This window comes from Apium graveolens, chromosome 1, assembly GCF_009905375.1.
Source record: "Apium graveolens cultivar Ventura chromosome 1, ASM990537v1, whole genome shotgun sequence".
Taxonomy (NCBI): domain Eukaryota; kingdom Viridiplantae; phylum Streptophyta; class Magnoliopsida; order Apiales; family Apiaceae; genus Apium; species Apium graveolens.
Window position 1 is genome coordinate 20,980,592 of NC_133647.1, and position 27,963 is coordinate 21,008,554.

A 27,963-nucleotide genomic window follows, 5' to 3' on the forward strand; every position below is an offset into this window, starting at 1 on the left:
CAACGGATAATGAACATCCGTCAAGATATAAATTTTGACTTAGCCAAAATTTTATCTTTGACAGGAAATATCAACTTTTACTCTGGTTGCATTACAATTTGCTTAGACATCAATATTGATTAAGAGAAATTAAACATACCTAACTCACTTACCAACCTAGTAAAGGTGAATTCATAAAGTGGCTTGGTAAAGATGTCTGCAAGTTGCTTCACACTTGGAATGAAGTTCCACAGTACCATTCATAACATGTTCTCTAATAAAGTGGTACTTGATGTCAATGTGCTTGGTTCTTGAATGCTGCACTGGATTTTCAATAATTGCAATGGCACTTGTGTTGTCACAAAAAATAGGAACCCTATTCACCTGTAGACCATAGTCCAACAGTTGATTTTTCATCCATAAAATATGAGCACAACAACTACCAGCAGCAATATATTCAGCTTCAGCTGTAGAAGTAGAAACTGAATTTTGCTTTTTACTGAACCAGGATACTAGCTTATTTCCTAGAAATTGACAGGTTCCTGTTATACTTTTTCTATCAATTTTACATCCAGCATAATATCTGAATAACCAGTTAGATCAAAACCAGAATCTCTAGGATATCAAATGCTAAGTTTTGGTGTTCCTTTGAGATATCTGAAAATTCTTTTAATAGCTATTAAATGAGATTCTCTAGGATCAGCCTGAAATCTAGCACAAAGATATGTAGCAAACATTATATCTTGCATACTGGTTGTTAAATATAAAAGTGAGCCAACCATGCCTCTAAAACTTGAAATATCCACAGACTTTTCAGTAGTGTTTAATTCAAGTTTAGTTGCAGTGGCCATGGGAGTTTTTGCAGATGTGCAATCCATTAAGTCAAACTTCCTCAAAAGATCATAAATGTATTTGGTTTGACTAATGAATATTCCATAACTAACTTTCTTAACTTGTAAACCAAAAAAGTAAGTTAGTTCTCCCATCATGCTCATTTCATATTTACTTTGCATTAGTTTGGCAAAGTTTTTCATCTGTAAAACCAAATATAATATCATCTACATAAATTTGAACAAGTATACTAGAGCCATTAACATTTCTAAATAATAGAGTTTTGTCAACAGTACCTCTTGTGAAGTGATTTTCTAAGAGAAACTTTGACAAAGTATCATACCAGGCTCCAGGTGCTTGCTTCAATCCATAAAGTGCTTTCAAAAGATAGTAGACATATTCTAGAAAATTTGGGTCTTCAAAACCAGGAGGCTGACTGACATAGACATCCTCCTCCAAATCTCCATTTAGAAAAGCACTTTTGACATCCATTTGATAGACCTTAAAATTGGCATGGGCTGCATAGGCTAAGAAGATTCTGATGGCTTCAAGACTTGCAACAGGAGCAAAGGTTTTATCAAAATCAATTCCTTCTTGTTGACTACTATGCCATTTTTATCCATCTTGTTTCTGAATACCCACTTAGTGTCAATAGGATTCTTTCCTTTAGGCTTGGGTACCAGCTTCCATACTTTATTCCTTGAAATTGGTTTAGATCCTCCTGCATAGCTAAAACCCAATAAGGATCCAATAGAGCTTCTTCTACCTTTTTAGGCTCATCCTGAGATAGAAAGTTGTTATATAGACATTCCTCTTGAGTTGTTTTTATTGTCTGCACTCTAGAAGATACATCACCAATAATTAGTTTAAATGGGTGATCTCTAGTCCATTTTTTCTGTTGTGGTAGATTAGCTCTAGATGAAGAGGCCTCATTGTTATCTTGATGTGTGACAGAGTTTTGATTAGAAGAAACTCCCCCTGAGTTTGTGGATCTTTGACTTGTAGTTGTGGTCCTTTCTAATTGTGATCTGTATTGACCCTCAATTTCTATTGATGATTCAACAGATGTTGAAGTTTGCCTTTCGACGGATGATGCAAATTATCTTTCAACGAATAATGCACTTGATCTTTCGATGGATGTTGAGTTATGTGCTTCATTGTTTGTAGACTTTTCTGTATTGTCCTTAGATATTTGTTCTTGATCACTTTCATCATCAATGTCTTCACAAATCATCTCAACATTGTCAAATTTGAGGCTTTCATTGAAATCTCCATCTTGCAGTCCTTCAATCTTTTTATCATCGAACACAACATGTACATATTCCATAGCAATACTGGTTCTCAGATTGTAGACTCTATATGCTTTTCCAACTGTATATCCAACGAAAATACCTTCATTTGCTTTGGCATCAAACTTCCCATGCTAATCAGTTTAATTCCTCAAGATATAGCATTTACAGCCAAATACATGAAGAAAGTTTAGTGTTGGCTTCCTATTCTTGAACAATTGGTAGGGTGTCATTCATTTTTCTTGATTAACCAAAGAAATATTCTGAGTGTAGCATGCAGCATTTACAGCTTCAGCCCAAAAATATGTTGGTAACTTTGATTCTTCTAGCATTGTTCTAGTAACTTCAATAAGAGATCTATTTTTCCTTTCCACCACACCATTTTTTTATGGAGTTCTTGTTGTTGAAAACTCATGCATGATCCCATTTTCTTCATAAAATGATCTCATCACAGAATTCTTGAACTCATTGCAATAGTTGCAAAGGTTCTTCAATTGTTGAATCAAGCTTCTTTCTGAATAATGCCTTTATTTGCTTTCCTTTCTGACATGCATCACACAGTCCATCCTTTGAGAAATCCACTTGAGGAATACCTCTTACCAAATCTTTCCTGACTAGCTCATTCATAGTCTTGAAGTTATGGTGAGACAGCTTCTTGTGTCATAGCCAACTTTTATCTTAACTTGCTTTGGTAAATAGATAAGTGACAGATTCTGCATTTGATGAGTTGAAATCAGCTAAATACACATTCCCTTTTCTCACTCCAGTGAGAACCACTTTGTTGCTTCTCTTGTTTGTCACAACACAGGCTTCAGAATTAAATGTTACTGAGTCGCCCTTATCACAAAGCTGGCTGATACTCAACAAATTGTGCTTGAGCCCATTCACTAGGGCAACTTCCTCAATGATGACATTATCCTTTGAAATCAAGCCATATCCCACAGTATAACCCTTGATATTATCTCCAAAAGTGATACTTGGACCATCTCTCTCCTTGAACTTAGTGAGCAGGGTAGAATCTCCAATCATGTTCCTTGAGCACCCATTATCCAAATACCAAAGATTCATCATGTTCCCTGCACACAATAAAATCAAATGAAGTTGATTTTGGTACCAAAGTTTCCTTGGGTCCTGTTTTGTTAGCCTTTTTCTTCGGTTTCTTAGGCTTGTCCTCATCTGAGTTAGACATTTGTAGTTCATCCTTAGTCAGTTGAGTAGAGTCCTTAAAACCATTCATCATTGCAGAATTATCATGCATAGACTGATTAACATGTAAAGGCATATTATGTGCGAACATGTTATTCCAGTATGGCATGCTAAATCGCATTTGTGGCATACTAAATGCAACATAGTGAGGATTTTGAGCAAATGGCATATTAACAAACTGTCCATACAAATTATGTGCAGGCATAACATTTACAAGCATTGTAGGCATGTTGGGAAATGAAGGTGGTGCATACATGGGAGCAGGCATAGCAAGTTTGCAATTAACAGACAAGTGATTAACATACCACACTTAACACAGATTTTTCTTGGTGCATATTTATCAGGTGTGTAGTTGTTATGTTTGTTAATTCCTACTTTCCCATTTCTATTGTTTTTCTTTTTAGATTTTGCTCTCACTTTAATTTTCTCCAATCTGTCATTCAATTGCTTGATAGATGCCCTACATTGAATCTCTTTTTCTTGTTCACTTGACTTGTTTCTCCTGGAACAAAGTTCTTAGAAACTGATCCATATTTCTCATTTAGCTTAGCTAGTTTAGCTTTGCTAATTGGCTTTTTTCACTCAACGAATGTAATTCCTTGTCTTTCGACGGATGATCCTTTAGATCTTTTAATGGATGACATTCATCATCCGTCGAATCCACATCCGTAGAATGTCCTTCTGCCAATTATAATCTAGTTTCTCCTTGATCTTTTTCCAGGCTTCATCACATAAGGATAATATACCTTGAACTTTAGTAATTTGAGCATGGACATCTCTAGATGATTTCCATGCCTTAATTACTTCCTGTTCTCATTCAAGCTGCTTTCTTAAAATCTCCTCTTTCTTTAAGGATTCGGTTAGTTCATCTTTAGCAATCTTGCATTCTATCTTTAATTTTTCAAACTCAACAAATTGAGTTTCTAACACAGTATTGCTTTCACTTAAAAACAAATTGTTCTCTTTAAGTTTACTGTTTTCTTTAGTGAGAAACTTGAGTGTAACACGCAGATGATATAATTCAGTAAACATGTCATTTATGGCATCATTACACTCAGCTTTAGATAAATGTGCTAGGTTAGTGGTGATTACCTGATTACTTGATGAACTGACCTTTGTTTAATCTGATTTGGCCATAAGTGCTAGATTGACATAGCTTATATCTTCATCTTCATCTAATTTCATATGCAACCCAGTCATTTTCTTGTGTGATGAAAGCCCTTTTTTTTGTTTGAGCAACTCAAAGTATTTCTGTTTGTAATCAACAGACTCAAATTTCTTTTTACCAGAATTAGAATTTCTGCATTCACTAGAATAAAACTTGCCAAGACACACTTGAAACATTTGAATTTAGACTTATCAACCATGTTTCTGTTTGACTTGGCTGCACCAAAAATTCTTGTTGAATTTGAGCTTGGCAAATCTCCTCGATAGAAAATCAAGATGCTCATCTAAGTCATCCATGTCATCTTGACTAAGATTGTCTTCATGTTCAGCTACTAGCCCTTTTCCCCTGCCTTCACAAACTCTATGGTTTGGTGCAGATTCAACAGCTTCAACCTTTGTCTCCTTCTCCTTTTCTTGCTTAGTAACCAATGCAATGGATCCTCCATTCTTTCTTCCTTTCTCCAGCTTCTCATCTTGCTCTATTTCAAGCTCATAGGTCTTTAGAATCCCATAAAGTCTATCCAAGGTGAATAACTTGTAATCTTGAGAATTTCTCAATGAGACTGTCATAGGCTTCTATTCCTTTGGCAGAGATCTAAGGAATTTGAGGTTTGAGTCTTTTGTTTGATAGACCCTTCTATGCAATTTTAGAGCATTCAGTAGTTTTTGAAATCTACTGAAAATGTCAGTGAGTGACTCACTTTCTTCACTATTAAAATGCTCAAATTGCTGAAGCAAGAGTTGCATTTTGTTTTCCCTTACCTGCTCATTTCCATCACATATAACTTGAATTGTTTTCCAGACATCCTTAGCATTTTTGCAGTTTATGATGTTGTCAAACATGTCACCATCAACACCATTAAACAAAATGTTCATGGCCTTTTTATACTTACGAACTTGTTCAATGTCTGGATCAGACCATTCTGCTCTAGGCTTTGGGACATATGCTTCATTTCCTGTAGCAATTCTCATAGGGACATGTGGACCTTTCTCAATGCAGTCCACATATGCTTCATCTTGGGATAGGAGATGCAGGTGCATCTTCACCTTCTAATGGTGATAGTTGTAGTTGTCTTTGTCCAGAAATGGAATATTTACTCCAACATCTTTTCTGCTCATCTTGTTAGTTGTTGTGATCTTTAAACTCTTTGTTCTTCAAGAGCTTGCTTTGATACTAATTTTTATTCTCAACAATCTAAACAAGAATTAAAGAAGGAGGGGCTGAATGTAATTCTGGCTTCTTTTCAATTTTTAAGAACAGTTCTTCAATAAATATATATAGTTGTGTTCAATTTAGCAATGGTGCGGAATAACAGAAGTATAAAAATCAAAACACAAAATATTTAAATACAAGTACTTAAAAACTTTCTGGTGGATTGAACTTTTCCACCAGAGATATATATTTAGTAGAGAACTCTGCGTTATAGAATTGTACACAGCTGTTTACAAGTTGAATCTAGAAAATCCAAAGAAATTCTTTACAAATTCTGCCTTATCTATTTCTCTGGTAATTTGCTTACTAACTTGGATACTATTCAACTTGCTACACTTGGTTTATATATCACCAAGTTACATGATAAGAAGACAAACAAATAAGACAAATTATTTCTAGTGTAACTTCATGATTCTTCATTTCTCAATCCAGCATCTTTTAATATCTTCTGTTTAGCATGGAAATGGAAATGCTTCTTTGTTCTCTAAAACATGAATTAGGCTTCCACATTCCATTTGCATACAACCAACGCATGTGACTGTCAAGTCACTATCACTGCTCTTTTGAATTTGATCATCCGTTGGAACTCATGTTAATCATTCATCGAGACTTACGTTGATCATCCGTTGAAATATTGTGAATCATCCGTTGAGACTATCTTCTTGGCATTTGACTCCATTACATTTATACAAGATTACAAGGTATCAAATATTTATAATTACCCAACCTATCTTGTATATCAATCTATTAGTCAACATGACTTAAACATTCTACAACATCTAGTTCACTAAGTTATTTAAGTATGCAGAAATATGCTACTAATATTATTGTTACATAAGCTGCTCTTTCAACGGATGTTGAATTGATCATCCGTTAAAAGCTACAATTTCACTTAAATAAAATCTACTAAGTGTTTTGTTCAAGTTATCATCAAGTACACAACATATTCCTAACATTCAGGATGAAAGAGAAGTGATGAACCAGACCAGTATCTAAAGGCCAAGAAAATGCATGACTGAATATCTAAGGTTAGAAGTGCCCTAAATACTTTATTGAAACTTGAAAAGTGCACTAAATATGACAAAGAGTATGTAAGTGAAGCAATCAAAAGTTAAGTTGGAAGACTGTAAAGTTGAGACATTGATGATGATCTTGTAAAATTCAATATGTTGTAACACACGTATGATTTATTTAGAAAAGAGAATAAATCAGCAGATGCATACCACTCAAATGAGTATAAAAAATGAAAGACATAAGGGAATGAAATAGTTCTAGTCTGGCTAAAATTTGATCATACACAAACATTTTAATCTTTTGGTTGAAAATTCTCATTTAAGATATTTTATTCAATGATACATAGTTATCAGTTGATTAACTATGAGAAAATAAGAAGAAAAAAGGTAGACAGGGATAATTATGATGATAAGATAAAATTTATATGAAAAAACACCTAAACTATGAAGAAAGGTAATTAAGATGAGATAAATCACTTTCTCTTCAGGGTTAGGAATCACAGATAAGTATAGGACTATAATAATGCACATCATTCATGATAATTATGATAGACAAACAACATGCAAATACACTTATCTAGACATACAATTTTGATTTTAGCATCACTATCTAGCAAGAGGTGAAAATAAAAGCTTACCTGAGCAAGATCTTAAATCTTAATCAGCCTTTTAAGATAAAATCTCTTTTGATAATACTTGTCCACTCTTCTTTTCTCGAGCTTGTTGTTCTTTCCAGTCCTGTAACATTCATTAGGACAGTTGTCTACACGTATATTAGTGAGGTTCATTTTAAAGTCTTGAAGAAATAGGAGAATGACTGAATAATAAGTTTCACTTCTTATTTATTCAAGAAAAAGTATTTTTATTAAATCTATCTTGAATAAATAATTTAAATAATTTCTAAAGTTTTAACTATTTAGAATGACAAGGAATTTGAACAACTCTGTTCAATAGTATGGTTTATCACAGATCTCTTCAATATAATGCATTTTGGATTCAACCTCCATTATATTGTAAAATTTGAATAATCCATATCATGATCTTGAAGTTGTACAAATTCGAGAAAATTCAAAATTAATTATTTAGAAAATCCTTGATTATCAAAAATGAATTACGTGTTCACATAAATATTGCTGAATAAGGATAACAAGGCATATGGTAAGAAAAGTAACTAATTTTAACTAGTTATCTCAAGCAACTTTCATTGTTAATTTCATAATATAAAACATATTATGACCTCTAAACAATTAACAAATAATTGATATGCCATGCTACATTGATTCCTAAGGTATAATCTCATCCTACCATTAACTAAATAGTGAGAAATTTCAATAAAGTAATTCTCAAAAATTATTCTAATTTTATGATATTGATTCTTAATAAAGTAACAGTCAGAGAAAAGTTCAGCTAGATTTCACTTCTACAATATGAGTAATTCATGAGTTAAATCTTTACTACTCCTGATAAATTTTTCTGATAAAATAATTTAAGTTAAGTGTGAAGAAATGAGTAACAGCTCATGGGCATCAATATATAAAAGTAGTCTTCATGTGTAACTTAACTTAATCAAAAAATTGATCACACCATGAAACTTAGTCACAAGCTCCAATATTCGTATTTACTAGTTCCAAATAAACACCGATATATCAGTGATCAGTTTTATCAGTATTTATCAATTTTTGAATAACTAATAAATTTTGATAGATAATTATTTCTACAAAGAAAAATAATACAACTTACTTTCAAAACATAAAGTTTAGTGAGGACTCTGCATCCTTAAAGTGAAGCTGTGTAGTATACTCATAACCATTGATGAACAGTTATATGTCGGTGGCTAAGAACGAGCAATTCATATATAACTTGTTCATCAATTTCTAGATAATATATGCAGACTCCAAGTGTTTATTTTGAATGTCAATGGATAATAAACATCAGTTTTATCAGTACTTATTAGTTTTAGAATAACTAATAAATTTTGATAGATGATTATGGCTACAAAAAAAATATTACAGCTTAATTTCAAAACACAGAGTTTGGAGAGGACTCTGCATCCTTAAAAAGATGTTGTGTAGTTTGATAGCCATTGATGAATAATTATATATCGATGGCTAAGAACTAGCAATTGATATATAACCTGTTCATCAATTGCTAGATAATATATGCAGACTCCAAATGTTCATTTTAAATGTCAATGGCTAAAGCTATCCATTGATGTAGTTAGAGCAGATAAAATCAGACTCATCACTATCCGACATTAAATATCAGATAGAAATCAAATTCAAACACTTGGCTACTGACTAATATGCAACATAATTTCATCCAATAATATATAGATAAATCATCAAAAATTGTGACATGTATATGACTTTACAAAAGAATCCAGATTATGTGCTATGACTCCTAGAAAAATAAGAATAAATTGATCTTGAAAATCCACAATCATCAAACTGATTAGAGAATAGATTTTCATCAAAATTCATTACATACAATATGGCTACTTAAAGCATATATCTGACAAAGATCAAAATGAATTGTAACATACCTAGCTTAATTACCAATTTTGTGAAAGTGGATTCTGCTTGGTAATAGATATCTAATTGTGTTAATGTGTTTGATTCTTGACTATTGACATGAATTTTCAGTTAATGCAAAAGCTATGGTGTTGTCTTAGTAGTTTGGAGTTCATTCCAACTACAAACTATAGTCAAAAGATTGACTTTTTGTCCATGAGAGTTGTGAACAACATTCTTTAGCTGCGATGTCTTCATTCTCAGCATTAAAGAATGACACATAGTTAATCTACTTTGCAAGCTCAAGATTTTAATTAGTTTGTCTTAGACAGTGACAGCTCCTTGTAGATTCTTTCCTGTCATTTTTGCAAACTGCATAATTTGCATCTAGAAAACCAGTTAGATCAATCTCAGAGTCTCTAGGTTATCAATGTCCAAGAATTGATGATCCTTTGAGATATCTGAATGATTACTTTAAAGTTTATGAGTAAGAATATACCGGAGACAAAGTGAGAGGTAAGCAATAATTTTTTGTTAAATATAATCTTTGATATACTGTAAACTTAAATAGTATGAGAACCAACTTAGCTCGTGTACCTTGAAATATTCACACTAGTATTCAGTTCAGAAAAGACAAAAGTTGGCATGAGTAATTTTGCAGTTGTATAATCAGTTGAGTCAAAAATCTAAAGAATAAATAGTGTTTGACTTATAAAAATTTAATCACTCACTTGATTTACTTGAGTATCAAGAAAATAAGTGAATTCACCCATCATGCTCATTTTATATTAAATTTTTCATTGAATTTGATATACCTTTTTCAAGATTTATCAATAGTAGAGTCAATGATTATATTATTCACACAAAAATATACAATTATACTAGAGAAATATATATTTCTAAAAGAGGAGAGTTTTGACTTTTGTACTTCTCAAGAAATAGTCCCTAGATAAATATTGGTGAAAACAGTAAATACCATGCACTAGATAATTGCATTATTCCACATAGTTCTTTCAGAAGCTAGTCCACACACTCTACAATTCTTGAATCATCGGGATCCTGAGATTGAGATACATAAGCTTCTTCCTTAAATCTTCAGTTAAGAAAGCACTGCATGTTCCAGTTTGATAGATTTTGAAACTGACATGAGCGGAACATATATGAAAGATTTTGATTGCTTTTGTCTTTGTTACCAGTGGTAATATCACTGTCACTTTTTACTTTATGCAGATAGTCTTCAGTTGTATTGGACTTATTTCTTGAGATCATGCCATTTCCATCTACCTGAGTGACCAATTGATTCCTTTGACCGCACTATCTTTTGATCTAGGCACCAGCTCCTTAACTCTATTTGTGCCAAGTTGGTTTAACTCTTGTTGTTTAAATGCAAACCAAGTTGATTCCGGAAGAGCTTCTTTCACTTTCTTCGGTTCTTCCTTGAGTATAAATTTGTTGTGTTCTAGTTTCTTTCTTGATAGATGTGTCTTCAAAAGATGAGTTGATAATATGATTACTTGTCAATTTTATTTGGTAGAGAAAGTTTGATGTTGATAATGAGACATTTCTGAGCTGTAGAGAGTGATTACTAAAATTTCTTGAAACTCTCCCTGAGTGAGAGACTTCAACTTTATCGGCAGTTGATGTCACTTATATTTTCCTATCGATTGATAGCTCACCAATAGCTAGCTCTTTTTGATCAATGGCTGTCTTACTGAATTGATCATTGGCTATTTCATTTAGGTGTTCAACTGTTATTTTCACATGTATTGGATTAGAAGTTGACGTGATGAATTCTCTGAAAACATTATAACCAAAACTTTCCAGTCATTCTTCTTAATATTTGATTCAAGACAATCTTCAATGATGTGATCGTTCGATTCTTGAGTCTTGTTTTCATTACGTGCATCATGAATTGATTCCATAGCATTCCTTTTGACTTCCAGATTATAGATCTTGTAGTTCTTTCCTATTGAGCATGTAACTGGGATTCTTCCTACGACGTTAGCTTCAAGTTTAAAAATGATTTCTCCTAAATTTAAGATGAAGCATCTAAAGCCAAGGGCATGAAGAAATTTCCATATTGTTTTCTTTGCAAATACTTGACTGATCAAAGAGATATTTTGGTTAGAGTCTATGCTATAGATGGCTTCATTCCAGAGATGGGTAGATATCTTTAATTCTTCAAGTATTGCTCTTCCTGCTTCTCTGAGTAATTACTTATTTCTTTCAGCTGCTCCATTCTGAAGTAGATTTGTAACACCCCCAAATCCGGGGTTAGAGCATTTAGTCGTCATTATGAAACCTCAAACAAAACAATTTGTTTATTATTTTGATATCATCAGTAGTATTTATTATTTTATTTTAGTCCGAACACCATATATATCTACCCCAATATCATCTCTTACTCGCTTACATTATCCGGTTATATATAACTCAGTTTCAGGGGTTTCATAATTTTTAGAGATAATATTATATAAGATAATTATGTCAAAATAATAAATTAATTAAGTGAGGGCAATTTAGTAATTTCAGTAAGTACCGACCAACTATAACACTTTCAATATTTCGTTTATTATAATATAGTATATACAGTATAGATACATTTATTTTATTAAATAGAATTGCTCGTAATATTTTTGAAAAATGGTGTTACAGTTAAAGAAAATAAAAAAAGGTAACATGTTGATTTATATTGATAGTATAGACATAACTATTAGCTACCTATAATATCTATATGATATAAATTATAATATCTATATTTAATTTTAATTAAATAATAAGTTAATGAGTGGATATAGTAAAGACTGTTTTTAAATTTAATTAAATAAAAATTAAATTAGTAGAATAAGTTGACTTCAATATTAATTAAAATAATATAGACCTCAATAAATATTAGAATATAAATTGATAGAGAAAGTTGAGTTTAATATCAATCAAAATAATATAGATATAATGTATATTAGAATTTAAATTGGTAAAGTAAGTTACTTCAATATCATTTAGAATTAGAATTGATCAATTAACGCCCGACCAACCAAAATTTTAATGTTTAGTCTGTCATAATACATATAACATATTTTATTAAATAGAGTTTCCTGTAACATATCTTTTATCCTTTATCAAGTGTCCACTTTTGTCTTTTACAAGTGCCTACCCTATTTATAAAGATCAAGTCTCACGTAGTTCTTGGGGAACAACTTATCTAGGCTAGGGTTATGGTTTTTTCTTCCCGTGCAACCCAAGCCCATATCTAAGATATACTTTTAGCCAATTAGTCACGTAAACCTCGACCGGCCGTAGACGATTCCTAGAATCTCGCGACATCTCCGTATTTTTTCTCGTGATTGTAGGAATGTCCTATGTCTACCCCAAAATTCACGAACAACTCAGTTATCTATGAGTAATTTTCCATATTTCAGAAAAATTCATCTACTGCCAGCTGATCTAGTCACCTCGGCTCACACCAACTCTTCTCAGACCAATAAGTGAACCCTCTCCTTCATTATCCCACTAGAAGCGAGCTCACCAGCCCAGCTCGTGTGTGGATAGGCTCCTTCACACTACACCATAAGTGGGTTATTGTAATGTCTAAATGTTGTTACAATATACCCGAAAAATGTTACATTAGGTCTATTATAACACCAAGGGGAATTACATTTACGAGCATTACAATAAATACCCTAATGTAACACTTCAGTGACCTATTCTAACCATGATAAAATGTTACAATAGGCAACTAATGTATCGCAGTAATGCCCAAATATAACGCAAAATGAGTGATACATTATGTTCGATGAAGATTACAGAAGTGGGCCCCACATAGTCTACTGCTATGTTATAATTTATGTATTGTAACACTACTTTTGTTGTAATTAAGGTACATTAGCTTTTACAATGAAACACTATACATAAAAATACATCAAATTAGAATAGGCTAATGCAACAAATAATTATAATTTTTTTGAAATACATCACAACAAAGTACCAATACATAACAATCTCATATCAAAACCAAACCAATACGTATCAAACTAGGACAATATCAACTACTCCAAACCAATGCATATCCCAACTACAAAAAAAGTACTAGATACTAAGGTACAAGAGATCAAAATATACAAAAGTATGTTAAAAAGCAAACTTGATAAAAAAATTTAAGAACTTCCGTCTTGTGTGTCTGAAGTTTGAATGGAGATTCCCTTGGATAAGATCTTGATTCAAACTAGTGGAATCTTGGCATTCACCCGCATACATATCATCTATAAATGTTGTGTCATTCAGAGTGTGAACAGAAAAAACCATTGTATACATTGTGTTGTTATCTGTCCCAGCTGAGAAAGAACGAAAAAACATAAATATTTAATCGTTCTTTTCTTTGCAAACATAATACACTGAAAACAAGATAATGTCAATTGTGAAATACGTGTTATCTTAAGAGTAATATTGATGTCACTAGGACGAGTCCTGAACAACATTCAGAAAACAAAATAAAAACATATTGAGGTGAAGTGATGTAAATTTCTAACAATCAGCACCCATGTTAGTTACAATCAGTTTAATAGTTTGCATCTTTACCTCCTAAAATTATTGAATGCTACAACCACAAAACATAAAATTTGTATAATCTTACGTGCAAGTCCAACTCCAGCAATAATAATGTTATTTCGAAGCATAATGGAGCTACTATATACCCTGTCATGGGTAGTAGCACCGATAGTTTAGATCCATGGATTCAAAGAAGATATACTCTTAGGCGATGGTCCAAGAGTATATCTTCTTTGAGTTCATAAAAATTCCTTTGTTCAAATGACACATCAGGTTTGAGCTCCTTGTACCATGGAGAATGTAGAATAGATGACTGATTCAATAATTATTTACCTAAAGAAAATAAAATCGCAGACAACCATTAACTAACTGTAGCTTACCACACCAACGCAGGACTTTGTTTGGCAGCCTCTTGATCTCTACAAGGGATGGGCAAGCACTCACTTCAACCGCATATATGTTCTCAACTGTTACAGAGTAACTCTGAAACGTAATACTAGAAGGTCTCCCTTGGATCAAAATAATATTAAAAAACATAATTAGAAATAAGATAATAGTAGTAGGTAATTTATACGATATCTTTGATTTTGACATGATGCTTGTTAATCCTATGTATTTAAGCACCACCTAATCACTAAAGATAGACATAACCTGAGTATCACGAACACCAAACATTACTAACTTCTTATCCAGGAACACTTAACACATCCAACTCCAAATCCAGCAATAAAAAAACATTTACTCCCATACTAGATAAAGCTATGGTAATAGATATTATATAATCCTAGTTCATTTAATGAGTTAACATTAGAGAAAAGTTAAAAATTCCACAAACACAAACACAAAAATGAACTTCAGTTTCATACATTGCTACACCTATTTTTGGAGATAATAAATTGACGCGTGAAAAAAAAGCATGATAACATACACTCCGATATTACCTACCGTAATTACCGTAACTGATATTACCTACGACTTTAACTGAGTACTTACCGTAATTACAAAAGCTTTAAGACCCAACATAATATGAGAAAAAGCCCTAACCCCAATTTCAAAGCCCTAATCACCTAATTTCACAACAAAAAATATGTTAATTGGAGAGAATATATATATATATATATATATATCGAAAATTTTCCCCAACCAAATTGGTTGGGATGCATCATCTACAATGTTTCATTACAGGCTTCCGCAATGTTTCATTACGGCATGTGAGTACTACAGCTCCCTATATATATGTGTGTGTATGTGTGTTTTTAAATTGGAGCAAATATGTTTATATATACCGTTTAATCTAAGCAAAAGAACTAAAGCCCCAATTTTCAACCATTGAAACCTGCAAAATAAATCAAAAAATTAGTAATGGTGTTTAAATTAGTGTCATACATATGTGTATTCAAATAATAAATCTCCAATTTCTTCTTTAATTTATCATTTGAGAGTCGAGAGTGAGTGATTTACGACAGTCGAGATGAGAGAGTGTTTGAGTGAGAGGGAGTGTTTGAGACTTTGAGTGTGTGTGAGCCTGTTTTGTGCAAGCCTGGAGATGTATTCATTTAGAGGGGGGAAATCCATCCCATTTTTCACCAAGAAAATTATGTAGTATTTTTTAATTTTTATATTTTAGTTTTTCATTTTAATTATTAATTAATTATTTATTAAATAAATAAATTTTACAATTTATATTATATATTACATTCTTGATTCAATATTAATCTATATTATAATTTTAATACTAGTTTTATGATAATATTTTCACTTTGATATTTTTAAAAATAAAAAAAGTAACTAATGTAACACCAAGTGCCGGTGTTACAAGTTGTGTAACACCGGCATTTTTCTGCAACACTAGCTTTATAGCTACAATAACATTAATTGAGAGGTGTTACAATAAAATAAAAATTTCTTAGCTAATTTACGCTAATTGTAACACTTGAATTATAGTAGCCCGTATCAATGGTGGTGTTTGTGGGCAGAGGAAGGTTATGTATGATGATGGCTGAGCTTGTATGATGGCTCCTTCAAAAAGAAGAGGGTTTTCTTTTATCCTTTATCAAGTGTCCACTCCTGTCTCATACAAGTGCCTACGTACCCTATTTATAGGGATCAAGCCTCACGTAGTTCTTAGGGAACAACTTATCTAGGCCAGGGTTATGGTTTTTTCTACCCGTGCAACCCAAACCCATATCTAAGGACCCCAAAATCTTAGTTTCTTTTAATTTGATAAAATTTGGATGGGGAGGTGAGGACCCCATTTTTCTCGTAGTTGTATTTAAATTATATCACCCTCAGGCCCTACTCTTAACTTTGCTTAATTATAATTGTTGTATAAATATTCAAATCTTATGTGCTTGCATACCCTTATCGTATTTGTTATTGTGCTAGCTAGTTTTCCTTGTTAATTTCCTTTATTTAGCACAAGTTGTATGGGCTCGCATCATACAACTTTTTTCCCTACTGGCCTTGATTTATTCTAACTCTGGCCGCGCATGGCGAATGTTTCATTTTACTTGAGAGGGAGCCGAGCTCACCAGCTCGCATCTCCTGCCTATTCTTTTTCTTGTATTCTATGATCCTTTTTCTTTTTCAATTTAAAACAAGTAAAATTTACTGATGATAAACCTAAGTAGCAAACTCGCATCACTGTTGATCCATTATTGTTATAGTTCTGGCCGTTTATGGCAAGTTTGTTTCTTTAATAGCAAGGCAGGCCCAGCGGCTCGCATCGCTTCCACACCTTTAGAAAAGAAATTTATAAAAACCTTTTATTTTTATTAAGTATTTTATCCTCGTATCATAAGAAATGTGAGCCGAAGATGTGAGCTTGCATCGCTGCTGGCTTCAAACCTTCGCATGTTTGGCCTCGCATGGCGTAACTCTAAGTGGGTTTGAGAACTTCCATTGCTTTTCCTAATTCTGCAATCTTATTAAAAACTTTACCAATCCTTTTTGTGAAAAAAGAAATAAATAGCGATTAGGCATTCATTCATAAATAGTGGAAGGTTAGTCAAGTACACGCTTATGGCCTCAGGGAGGTACCTATATATAGCACTACCCCCTGAGACTTAGGAATATTTTATAATACTAAGTCTAAAAAGAACAATGTTACTGATAATACTTGCGGAGATGCTCCACATTCCAGGCCCGTGAGATCAACTTGTCCTGCATATCATTGAGATGGTAGGTTCCCTCCCAAAGTACTGATTTTATCTTGTAAGGACCTTCCCAATTTGCCTTAAAGACTCCATGACTCACTACCTTGGTGTTTGGCATGACCTGACGCGAAACCAAATTACCCACTTTGAAAGTCTAGTCTCAAACTTTCTCGATGATTAACCTCATTCGCTCCACATCATAATTATCCCTCCGAAAAGATCATGCCCCCACTTCTACCGGTACCATGGCCTCACATTTATACACCAAAGAGAAAGGTGTTTACTCAGTTGTAGTTCTCGGGGTTGTGTTATAAGACCATAAGACCTGAGGGAGCTCACATATTCATGTTCCCTTCTTCTCCTCCATCTTTACATTCAAGGTGTGCTTGATGATCTTATTAGCAGCCTCAGTCTGTCTATTGCTTTGAGGGTGGCTGAGTTCACTAAAGCTCATTTGAATCCCCTACAAAATTCTCTCATCTCCTTGCTGCGAAATTTCTTTACATTATCAGAGACCAACTTGTATTGGATGCCATACCAGCATACAATGGCTCTGTACACAAACTCCTTGAGCTTCTTTGCTGTAATGGTAGCCAGAGGCTTAGCTTCTGCCCACTTCATAAAATAATCCACATCAACCACTACATACTTAACACTTCCCTTTTCCTTGGGAAGCTCTCCAATCAAATCAAATCCCCATATGGAAAAAGGCCAAGGGCTCATGAGAGATGTGAGAGGGGCCACAGGGGATGTTATAATAATTGGCATATCGTTGGCACTTATCACAAGCTCGATAGAATTCAAAGGCATCCTTCTTCAACATTGGCCAATAATATCCCTATCGGAGGATATTCTAAGCTAGAGAACTACCCCCCAAGTGATTGCCACAAATTCCCTCATGTACCTCCCTCAGGATATAGTTGCACTCATTTCCATCTATGCATTTGAGGAGGGGCACATTGAACTCTCTTCTGTAAAGAGTCCTATCATATATCACATAGCGAGCTACCTTGTACCTCATCCTCCTTGTCTCATTCTTTATGTCTAGAAGCAATCCTTCTTTTAAGTAAGCCAAAATAAGAGTCATCCATGTTGTGTCGAGACCGCTAACAATGCTAATAATCTCGTGTAAGGGCATATTGGGCCGCCTCTGTATATCAAGGGGAACGACCCCTAACAGAGTGGCTTCATGACGCGAGCCCAGTTTTTCCAGCTTGTCCGCGCCTTCATTATGCCTTCCTGTGATAAGCTCCAACCTTACTTCATGGAACATGCCAATTATTCTTTTTTCACACATCAAATAAAGTTCTGTTCTCGGCCCTTTAGCTTGGTACTCCCTGTTTATCTAGTAGACCACGATCATTGAGTCACTAAACACATTCAAATTCTCGACCTTCATTTCCACGGCTAGTTTGAGGTCATTAATTAGAGCCTCGTACTCAACATCATTATTTGTTGCATGAAAAGACAAATTGATCGTATGTTTTATCTTGTGTCGCTTGGGCAGATTAACTCGACTCCGGCTCTTGCCCCTTCCCTATTAGAGGCTCCATCCAAAATAAGACTCCACCATGGGGCATTGTTCTACTTTCTCTGCTCACTCTCCTTTACCTCAGGTATGACAATGAAACCCCCCCTGATCCACTTCTTGGTGGGGGGGAACTCTAGGATAAAATCGGCCAAGGCATGGCCTTTAATCGCGGTCCTAGGCTTATAATCCACCTCAAACTGGCCGATCTCTATTGTCCATTTTAACATTCGACCAGTAGTCTCAGGCTTGTACATCACCTTCCTAAGGGGATAAGAGGTCATCACTTATATTTTATTGGCCTGAAAATAGGGCCTGAGCTTCCGGGAGGCCAGGATTAGAGCATATGCTAACTTCTCGAGACATGCATATCGAGTCTCTGTATCGACTAGCCTTTTACTCACAAAATATACTGGGAGTTGAACTTCATCTTCTCCCCAAACCAACACAACACTGATTGAGAAGTCGGAAACAACCAAGTGGTGGACTAAAGCTTCCCTTGTCTTTGGGTTAGATAGCATCGGAGGGCTATTGAGGTGCTTCTCAACGCTCTAAAAAGAAACTTCACACTCCTATGTCCATTCAAAGTTCTTCCCCACTTTTTTGATTACTTTAAAGAACTCTTGGCATTTGTCAGAGGACTTTGAGACAAAGCGGTTTAAAGAAGCCACTCGCTCTGTCAAGCTCTGAACGTCTTTCACCCGTCATGGAGACTGCATCTCGAATAGGGCTCGTATCTTGGCGGGGTTGGCCTCAATACCCTTATGGTTGACGATAAAGCCCAGAAACTTCCCATACTTGACCCCGAACACACATTTCTGGTGGTTGAGCTTCATCATATACTCCCTCAGAATTTGGAACATCTCTGATAAATGACGAACGTGATCATTTTCTTCCTTTGATTTTACGAGCATATCATCCACATATGCCTCCATAGTCTTTCCCAATTGGTGTCTGAATATTTTATTCACCAATCTCTAATAGGTTACTCCCGCATTGAGGAACCCGAAGGGCATCCCGACGTAACAGTAGAGGCCCTGATCAGTGATAATGGAACTGTGCTCCTGATCTGGCCCATATATCGGGATTTAATTATATCCCGAATAAGTATCCATGAAGCTAAATAAGGCATGCCCGCCATGGAATCAACTAGCTGATTGATCTGGGTAGGGGAAAACTATCATTCAGGAAGGCTTTGTTGAGGTCAGTGAAATCTACACATGTCCTCCATTTATCATTCGATTTTTTTAAGAGTACGGGATTGGCAAGCCATATTGGGTAGAAAGCTTCCCTCAAAAGCCCTTCCTCCATCAACCTATCCACTTTTTATTTTAGGGCTTCTGTCCTCTCCCCGATGATCGGCCGCCTGTTTTGTCTGAACCCCTTCTTTTTTGGATCTAAACTGAGCCAGCGGCGCATGACACTCGGGTCAATCCCCACCATATCAGAATGTGACCATGCGCAGACATCCAAATTCTTCCTCAAAAACTATGCCAAGTCCTCCCTATGTTCGGGGCTCAAGTTAGAGCCAATATGGAGTACTTTGGAAGGATCATTCGGGTTTACGAAGATGGGGATAGTATCTTCTACGGCCCCGGCTCTTTCAACCATCGGGGGAATCCTCGAGTCTAAGTCTTCTCGAGCCTCACTAGTTTCCCCAACCTCTGTGATTATTAACTATTATGTCCCTCCAAGTTCGGGTTGGTGGGCTCGAACCGGACTTATCAAATCCTCAGAAGTCATGGTGACCTCGCGGGTAATTCTATTTGGCAGGTATATGGTTGTTGTCGTCTTTTTCCATGCCCACTTTCCTTTTTTTGAGTCTCGCAGAAATTTGTTCTAGGCTCTCTTCTTCATCACTTGCTTCCTCCACAATCCCCTCTTACACCATCATGACGGGCTGAGAGGCCTCCATTAGCAAGGCCCCAGGGCGTGGCTCTACCTGAATCCCCAGATGCTCAAAGTATCCTTATGGAAATTCTTCGATAAAGATCAAGTTACAAGTCTCGTGCCTCTCGGGGTGCATTCTTTTTCTCCTATCAACCTCTTCCACGAGGACATCACCCTCTTCCAGTTTTACTATATCCCCTGATGCATTTTCCAACTCTGCTGCCTTGAGCACCTGGTTGTAATAATCTCTTGATTCATATTGAAAAATCTTCAAAAAATCTATGTTGTGCAAGACATGCCTGTATAATAACAAGACAAAGTCAGTTTGACAACCCTAAGATTTAGTTGTATGATAATCAATTGGGTATTCTATATTGTATTTCTTGAGTCTGTAAAAAGGTTAGAAGATTAGAATGGAGGATTTTTCTGTGAACAAATTCAAGCTCAGGATTAAACTCTGGAAGAAGACAATGCCATGATCATGCCTCAGAGAAAAGTGTAGAAGCTTGGAATTCAATAAAATTGTTCTATGAAAAATGCTCTATGTCAAGATATCGACAAGTCACAGATCAAGTTATATCGAGAAGTCTAGAATGACTTATCTAGCCAAAATGACCTATAGAGAAGTCTCAGAGATATCAATAAGTCAAATGAAGATGTAGAGAACTGGAGATATCGACAAGTCATTTCTGCATGTAGAGAACTCAGAGATATCGAGAAGTCAAATAAAGATGTGAAGAATTGGAGATATCTACAAGTCAATTTCTCATATAAAGATCTCAGAGATATCGACAAGTCAAAATGTGCATATAGAGATCTCAGAGATATCAACAAGGCATTTCTACATGTAGAGATCTCATATATATCGCTAAGTCATTTCACAAGCAAGGATCTAGAGACCTCGACAAGTCAAGTATACCTATAGAGAACTTGGAGATCTCGATAAGTCATTATACTTATCAAGATGTCACTTCTCTATAGAACAAACGGGAGATCTCAACATGCCTCTCAAATAAAAAATGCAGACAAGTTCAAGATTCAATATAATCAGTCAACAAACGATCTATTCATTAGATCGAAAAGTCTACAAATTAGATGGAAGAATACAAGATCAAGGGCCAAGATTAACTGGACAAAGGATGGTCACAGACCTGCAAGATTCTGCACAAATTTGCTAAGCTAGAAATGGAATAGAAAAAGGTTGCTTTATAAAGTATTTTAGTACATTTTAGTGCAAGTCTTGTAAACCCGTGTTGCTAGTCTATAAAGCATGCACTGGTCCTTAGTTCACAAGTAACAAACAAATCTAAATTTCTTGTATTCTCTCAAGATAGAAGCCGTGTTCTTATTTTCTTAAGAGCCCAGAATTTTCAGCAACACTAACTTAATTAATACGAATTAAGTGAGTTTTGAAAATACTGTGTTTGTTGGTTATTTTTGTAAATATAATATCTTTGCAAAATTTAAACTACTTTGTTCACCTAAAATTTAAACAAGTTTAAAAAGGGTAAAAATTGAAGAAACAGATTCACCCCCCTTCTGTGTTGCATTCAATATCTGACAAGTGGTATCAGAGAAAAATCTGAATGTAAACAGATAAAGATCTTAAAAGTATGAGTGCACAAAAGTTAAGCAGTATCAAGATTCCAGCCTTTGATAAAATCTACTATACACTTTGGAAGAAAAAGATGATGATGTTCATAAGGATGGCCAATCCCATGTACATCAATATTCTCAAGAATGGCCCTTTTATCCCCATGGAAAGGGTTGATGAATGTACCGATGGAGACATGGTTACTCCAGCTCACTTTGCCCCTAAAGACCCCTCAAAATACACAGAGCCTGAAAAGGAAAACATTTCTCTGGACAGCGGCTTGCAACTAATACTGATAGAGTCACTTGACAATGTTATGTAAAATAATATTGTCAACTATAACACAACCAAACAAATTTGGGAAAAGATTGAAATTCTGTGTGAGAGTACATAGGAAGTAAGGTCTAATCAAAGGAGAATATTGGTGTCTCAGTATGAGGGTTTCATGGCCAAGCCTAAATAATTACTGAAGTTTTTGAAAGGTTCAATAGACTGATAAATGACTTGCACTTCATGATAAATATTATGAAGTTGAGGAGGCTAACCTAAAATTTTTTCTAGCTCTTCCTGACCACCTTGAACAGAAAATATCAGTTATTAGATAAGGAAGAGACTTGAGCAATATGACACTAGAAGTCCTATATGGGATCTTGAAAATATATGTGCTTGAAATGTTATAAAGGAGGTAATTGATGGAAAACCAAGGACATGTAGTTGATGGATCCAGTTCCTTAGTGGTCAATGATATTGAAGCAAGTGAAGATAAACAAGATGCTCAAGTTCTAGTCATTCATGTTGTTGAGAAAAAGGACAAGGGACCTAAAAAACAAGTGATTATGGAGCTAGAGGAAGATGAATACTACACCCTTGATGAGATAGATGAGATAGATCAATCAATGGCTTACCTGGATAGAAAATTTTCTAATATTAGGGTTAAAAACCAAGGTTTTTCAAGAACAAGGGACAGTCCTTAAATAGCAACAACTGGAAACCAAAAACTCAGTATAACTCAGCAAGCAAAGGTGGATACAAAACTGGATCTGTTGACAGATTAAAAATAAGGTGTTTTAACTATGATGAAATAGGCCACTTTGCTACTGAGTGCAGGAAGCCAAAGAAAGTGAAGAAGGATAAAGCCTATCTGGAATTTGAAGCAAAGTATGAAGCTCTCTTGAAGAAACAACAGGGAAATGCATACATAGCTGAAGGCAAGAGTTGGGATGACACTGATGAAGATGATGAGAATGAAAAATTTGGAAATTATGCACTTATGGCTCTTAAGCAAGGAGAATCGTCCTCATCAAAATCAGAGGTACCAACTCTAACTACCATTGATCTAACTACAAGCCAATATAAAGAAATTGTTGAAAGAATGAGTGTAGGGATGTTTCATATCCACACAATCATGGTAGAAGCTACTGAGGAAGTTAGCTACTGAGAAACTGTTGGAGATGCAGCTTGTTGAGCTTGAAACTGTCAAGCAAGAAAATAAATATTTGAACAACAAGCTCAAGTGTGCAAGTTAAATTGAAGCTGTGTTGAGGGAAAAAATAGAAAAGAATAAGGTGAAATTGAAGTCTTCCAGAAATGCATTTCAGTTGGTTGGTCAATACCATGAGAAGAACAAACCATGTGCTAATATAGATATTGGCTTAGACTATGATGCCTTGAACATTAACAAGAAAAATGAAGGTGACAAAGGTCAGTGTAATAACTCGAATTTTTGAGACATTGTAAAATGTTTAACGAATAGTAACCCTGAAGGACGGGGAAAATTTTTTAGCCCACACTATGTAGTGCATGAGAAAATGAGTTTCGGAGTTGATATTATAATTATACATAACAAATGAGTGTATGTAAAAACTATTAGTTTTCGAAGAAAACGAACTTTAAAAAACGGCCATATTTACGAATCATCGAGGATTACGGGAATCACAATATAATTACAAAACTAAAACCCTACGGATTGATATCCAAGTATGATAATTCAAAATATAAGGAATAAATACGAAAGGAATTACGTCGCAAACCATTTACAAGAAAGTATTTCAAAAACGTTTAAGCGACCGAGCGAATGTGTAAACGAATAAATAAACGTAACGCACTAAAGAATCATGGTAATAAAGTAACCATGGTTACTTTACCAAATAGTGAGCTAAGGTTTAGGATGATCAACCAAGGCTATCAAACAGTAAGCTAAAGAGCTAAACAAGTGGCTTAGCTTGTAAACTAGGAAGCTAATTGGATTTGTCCCCAAGATTTGCAACAAGAATAAAATCCTAGGATCTAAACTAGAGAATATCAATCAAATAAAAAGATATCACAACCTCATTTCCAAGAAGCAACCAAGGAAGCAAGCATTAAAATGCTTATTCTCTCCCAAAACCTCTTCCATTCGGCTTTTCTTCTTCAACCAAGAAATCAAAATCAAAACTTCAAGCTCTAGCCATGGATAAATCCTCCCATTAATTCTCAAGCTTCCTAACAACCAAACTAAGGTAATATAAATCTTTGAGCTCTTTTTATCAAGGTTTGTTGGGTGAAATAAAATCAAGAAAGTTGATGATGAATAGTATGTAGTAACTCTTCTTTGGTTTCTTGATTTTGATGGTTGTTTTAGATTCCAAAAACCATACTAAGCACTCCCAAGACTTCACCATCATCAAGAACACATCTCAAGCTCTCAAGGAAGGTAAAAATCTTTGACCCAACTTTATTTAAGATTTAAGTTCAAGGTCCTTTTAGTATGTAGATGTAAACATAGTTTTGGTGAGAGTATTGTTGTAATCTTGATGTTTAGCTAAGTAGATTTAATGTTGATTGTTGCTGACTCAAGAACATGATGTTCTTGAGATGAGTTAGTGTTTTGATGATTATATGTTGGTTGTTGGTGGTAGTATAATGATTTAAGGCATAAACGAAACTCCGATCGTAACCGTAATCTCGTTAAAATGAACAAAATGTAACTTTAAGTTTCTGCAGAAAGTCCCGAGCATGTAAACTATAGTTTCTTTAAAAATAACCCTTGATTATGATATAAAATGTTATAAGGATCTTTTAGGCGCTTGAATCTCTTGATTCCGATTTACGGATCAAAAGTTATGGCTGTTTTACTAAAAGTGATTTATGTGACAAAAACTGCTACGAATTACGAACTTTGAAAATATAAAGGATCGACTTAAGAAGGTTCATAAAACATGAAAGTTTACAGAGAGTAGCACATTGAGTTTCCTAACTGCCACAAAAATTTTAAGTGATAATAATGATTTTTCAATTTTATAAAAATATCGGAGCCGAGACCGCGTGATTAGAAACCGTAGAATCCATAAGCGGAGCCGACGACAAAAATGAGAATGGACTTAAGATGCTTTGAAAAAGGAAGCGACCATAATGATAATAAGGACTCGAAGAAATAATAAGGGTAGTATAAGTTGAGAGGGTGCATAATAAGTAGCGCATGAGTGCGAGTCGCCGTAAATTAGAACCGGACCTAACGAAACGAATTGTGTTTATGATTATAGATTTCCAAGCGGAACCTAGAGTATCCTCCACCTCGAGATACCCAGGAAAGTTTACGAACCCAAATCCATTTACTGTTGTCTTGTGAAAGGATTATTTTATTATCATGGCATAAATACCATGCTTGTCATGATACGTAGTAATTGAATTTTCGCATAATGTAGCGATGTTGTACGATAAGTATATATCGTAAAATATTTAATTCCGCTTTAAGCGTGACGTATAATTATAAGACCGAGAGTCGGTCGGGATTTTAAGATGAAAACCCGGGAATCATTCTGGTGATATTATTAGGATAATTAAAAGTCCATAGTAGTATGATTTGAAGGACTCAACATCCACTTACGAAATATTAAATACCTCGAACTTTTATTAAAATGATTTTCAAAGATCGTATTCCCTCAACTATACTTTATCGTTCGATTACGAAATATTTATTAACTATTTACTTATCATGGAGGAAGTATACTCTAGTGAATAATTATTTCAAACTCGATTAAATGTAAAAGATTATTATATTACGTAAACATAAATTAGTTGAGAAATATTATTTAAATATTCTTTTCAAGTAAACTCATTCGAGTTTTAATTATTTATCAATTAATATTTAATTATTTATTATTTATTAAAGGGTTTATTTATGATTTAAAAATCATAAAACCTGATGTAAAATACTTTCTGATTTTCGGAAAATCATTCGAATAATTTCAGATCGTCGGAGAATATTATCTCGACTTATTTTAAATATTTTAAATATAGTTTCAAAAGGAACTCCCCCTTATTTACTTATCTGTTGACAACGGTCAACTCACATCCTTAGTACTTCCTCCGAAAACTTTCGGAAGTACATATATATATATATATCTGAGGTAAAGTTGTGCCTATCAACAAGAAAAACGCTTGGGAAACTTTGATATAGTTCGATGATTCCAAGTATATGATAGGATTTCCTAAAGGACAAGGGAGGGGTAGGATCCATGTACTTCGTGTATTGGATAGACTACCGGTACCGTAGGAGACGGTACTATACGTACCTAAGGACCTGCGAAGTGTGTGTATACCCAAAATGAGGACACATAGCCCGTATGCGGCAAGGGTGATAACTGGGATACGAAGGTGTCGTCTTTCTACTAGTAGAAAAGGTTACTATTATCGTAGTATGACTGATCATCGTATGCGGTGGCTCCAACGAGTGTCCTATTCTTCCAATTGGCAGTGTGATGCAATATCGTAACCCAAGCCTTGGTGCTGGGTTTACTATTAAGGTATTCGCAGGATAATAAAATCCACTAAAGAATTGTTTTCATAAGAAGGTGTGTATCACCAAGGAAAACTATTTTCAAATAAAACATAATTATCATATATGATATTTTACATAAGTTTATCATACAATCATTTTCATACTGTACATTATTATGCTGGGCATCATAGCTCACACTTGTTTTCTTAAATTGACACAACATAACAGTGAATCAAGATGCCTACCATGAGAACCACAGCCAGGAAATGAGTAGGAAATGGCCAGCTATTCCATAGGTTGTTTGGTGTTGTACCACAGGTAGTCCGAATAAGCTGGATTGGTTTCCAGTTGTTTTTAGTTCGGTTTATTTATAAGTATGACTTATGTAAGGTAATAATTAAGAAACGTATATTTGGACGACGGACTAGCCTTACTTAAAGGTTACTCCCCGGTAAGACTTAATTACTTTTGGGTTGTAATAATTATCACTTTGTGGTTTGATTTACTCTAGTAATGAATGGTTCATTTCCAAGACAATAACCTGTAAGTGTGTGTGTGTGATAAGTGCGGGGTGGTAAAGTGTGAGTATTTATATATTGTGATGTGAGGTATGTGGTTTATAATGGTTTATATGGCGTGGCCTCCGAGTTTCCTGACCCCGGATTTTGGGGCGCCACAAAAAGGTAATTGCAGATCAAGATGTCCCAGTTATGCTGAAAAAAGTTGATGCACCTTTGTTCAATGCATGTAAAGTTAATTTCAGTGAGGTTGAGTTGGTCATCAAGCAAGAACTTGGAGATGAAGATTGTGAAAATTAAAATAAAGAAACCCCTCCTACTGCTGAAATTAAGAAGAGGCCCATGGTCAATCAAGTTTCTAAGACACCAATCAGGGAAATCAAAACTAAGAATACTGGAAAAAAAGAACATGAATGGGAAAATTGGAGTGAACAAGAGCAATAACTTTTCATTTGTTGTAGATGCTCCTAGGAAACAATGTCAAAAGTGTGGCTCAACCAAATACCTAACTCACCTTTGTAAATAGGTTGTTAGTGAGACAAAAGTGGGAGCATGCAAATATAATGAAGCAAAGCCTGAAGACCCTTGTTCATTCTGTGATAAATTTGATTACATTCCTTGCAATATGAAAGTAATGATAATATGTCATGAACTGAATGTAGATCTCAAAGAAGTTAACCTTGGATCTACAGTTAAAAAGAAAAATGTAAATCAATCATTGAACACTATTTATTCTGAATCATCAAATTCTACTTCTGTAACTTCT

At 34.6% G+C, this 27,963-nt stretch overlaps 2 protein-coding genes across 3 annotated transcripts; both read right to left on the reverse strand.

Moving 5' to 3' along the window:
* Positions 1 to 13,143: 13,143 nt before the first annotated feature.
* LOC141661629 (uncharacterized) lies at positions 13,144 to 15,327 on the reverse strand. Of its 2 annotated transcripts, XR_012550062.1 has the most exons (5): positions 15,215 to 15,310; positions 15,040 to 15,089; positions 14,747 to 14,820; positions 14,134 to 14,262; positions 13,144 to 13,539 (listed from the first exon to the last, which is right to left on the reverse strand). XR_012550062.1 is itself a non-coding variant. In XM_074468639.1 (4 exons), exons 1-4 carry the CDS (start codon positions 15,307 to 15,309, stop codon positions 13,337 to 13,339), a joined length of 477 nt encoding a protein of 158 aa, XP_074324740.1. In that variant the 5' UTR covers positions 15,310 to 15,327; the 3' UTR covers positions 13,144 to 13,336. The 2 variants fall into 2 exon arrangements, 1 of the variants encoding a protein (XP_074324740.1); XM_074468639.1 differs by lacking the exon at positions 14,747 to 14,820 and having other exon boundaries at positions 15,215 to 15,327.
* Positions 15,328 to 17,761: 2,434 nt separating this feature from the next.
* LOC141721873 (uncharacterized) lies at positions 17,762 to 18,720 on the reverse strand. Its single transcript, XM_074525014.1, has 2 exons — positions 18,520 to 18,720; positions 17,762 to 18,253 (listed from the first exon to the last, which is right to left on the reverse strand). Exons 1-2 carry the CDS (start codon positions 18,718 to 18,720, stop codon positions 17,762 to 17,764), a joined length of 693 nt encoding a protein of 230 aa, XP_074381115.1.
* Between the last annotated feature and the right edge of the window lie 9,243 nt (positions 18,721 to 27,963).

What these genes read in the sequence shown, in the direction of transcription:
- LOC141661629 (XM_074468639.1), bottom strand. Translation starts at nt 15,309, where the DNA reads ATGAATACATCTCCAGGCTTGCACAAAACAGGCTCACACACACTCAAA. An exon ending in TCTTTTGCTTAGATTAAACG is followed by an intron (nt 14,263 to 15,039) that starts GTATATATAAAC and finishes TTTTGATCCAAG; the next exon opens with GGAGACCTTCTAGTATTACG. An exon ending in CAAAGTCCTGCGTTGGTGTG is followed by an intron (nt 13,540 to 14,133) that starts GTAAGCTACAGT and finishes GTTCTTTCTCAG; the next exon opens with CTGGGACAGATAACAACACA.
- LOC141721873 (XM_074525014.1), bottom strand. Translation starts at nt 18,720, where the DNA reads ATGACCTCTTATCCCCTTAGGAAGGTGATGTACAAGCCTGAGACTACT. An exon ending in GTTTCATTGTCATACCTGAG is followed by an intron (nt 18,254 to 18,519) that starts GTAAAGGAGAGT and finishes GTGGTCTACTAG; the next exon opens with ATAAACAGGGAGTACCAAGC.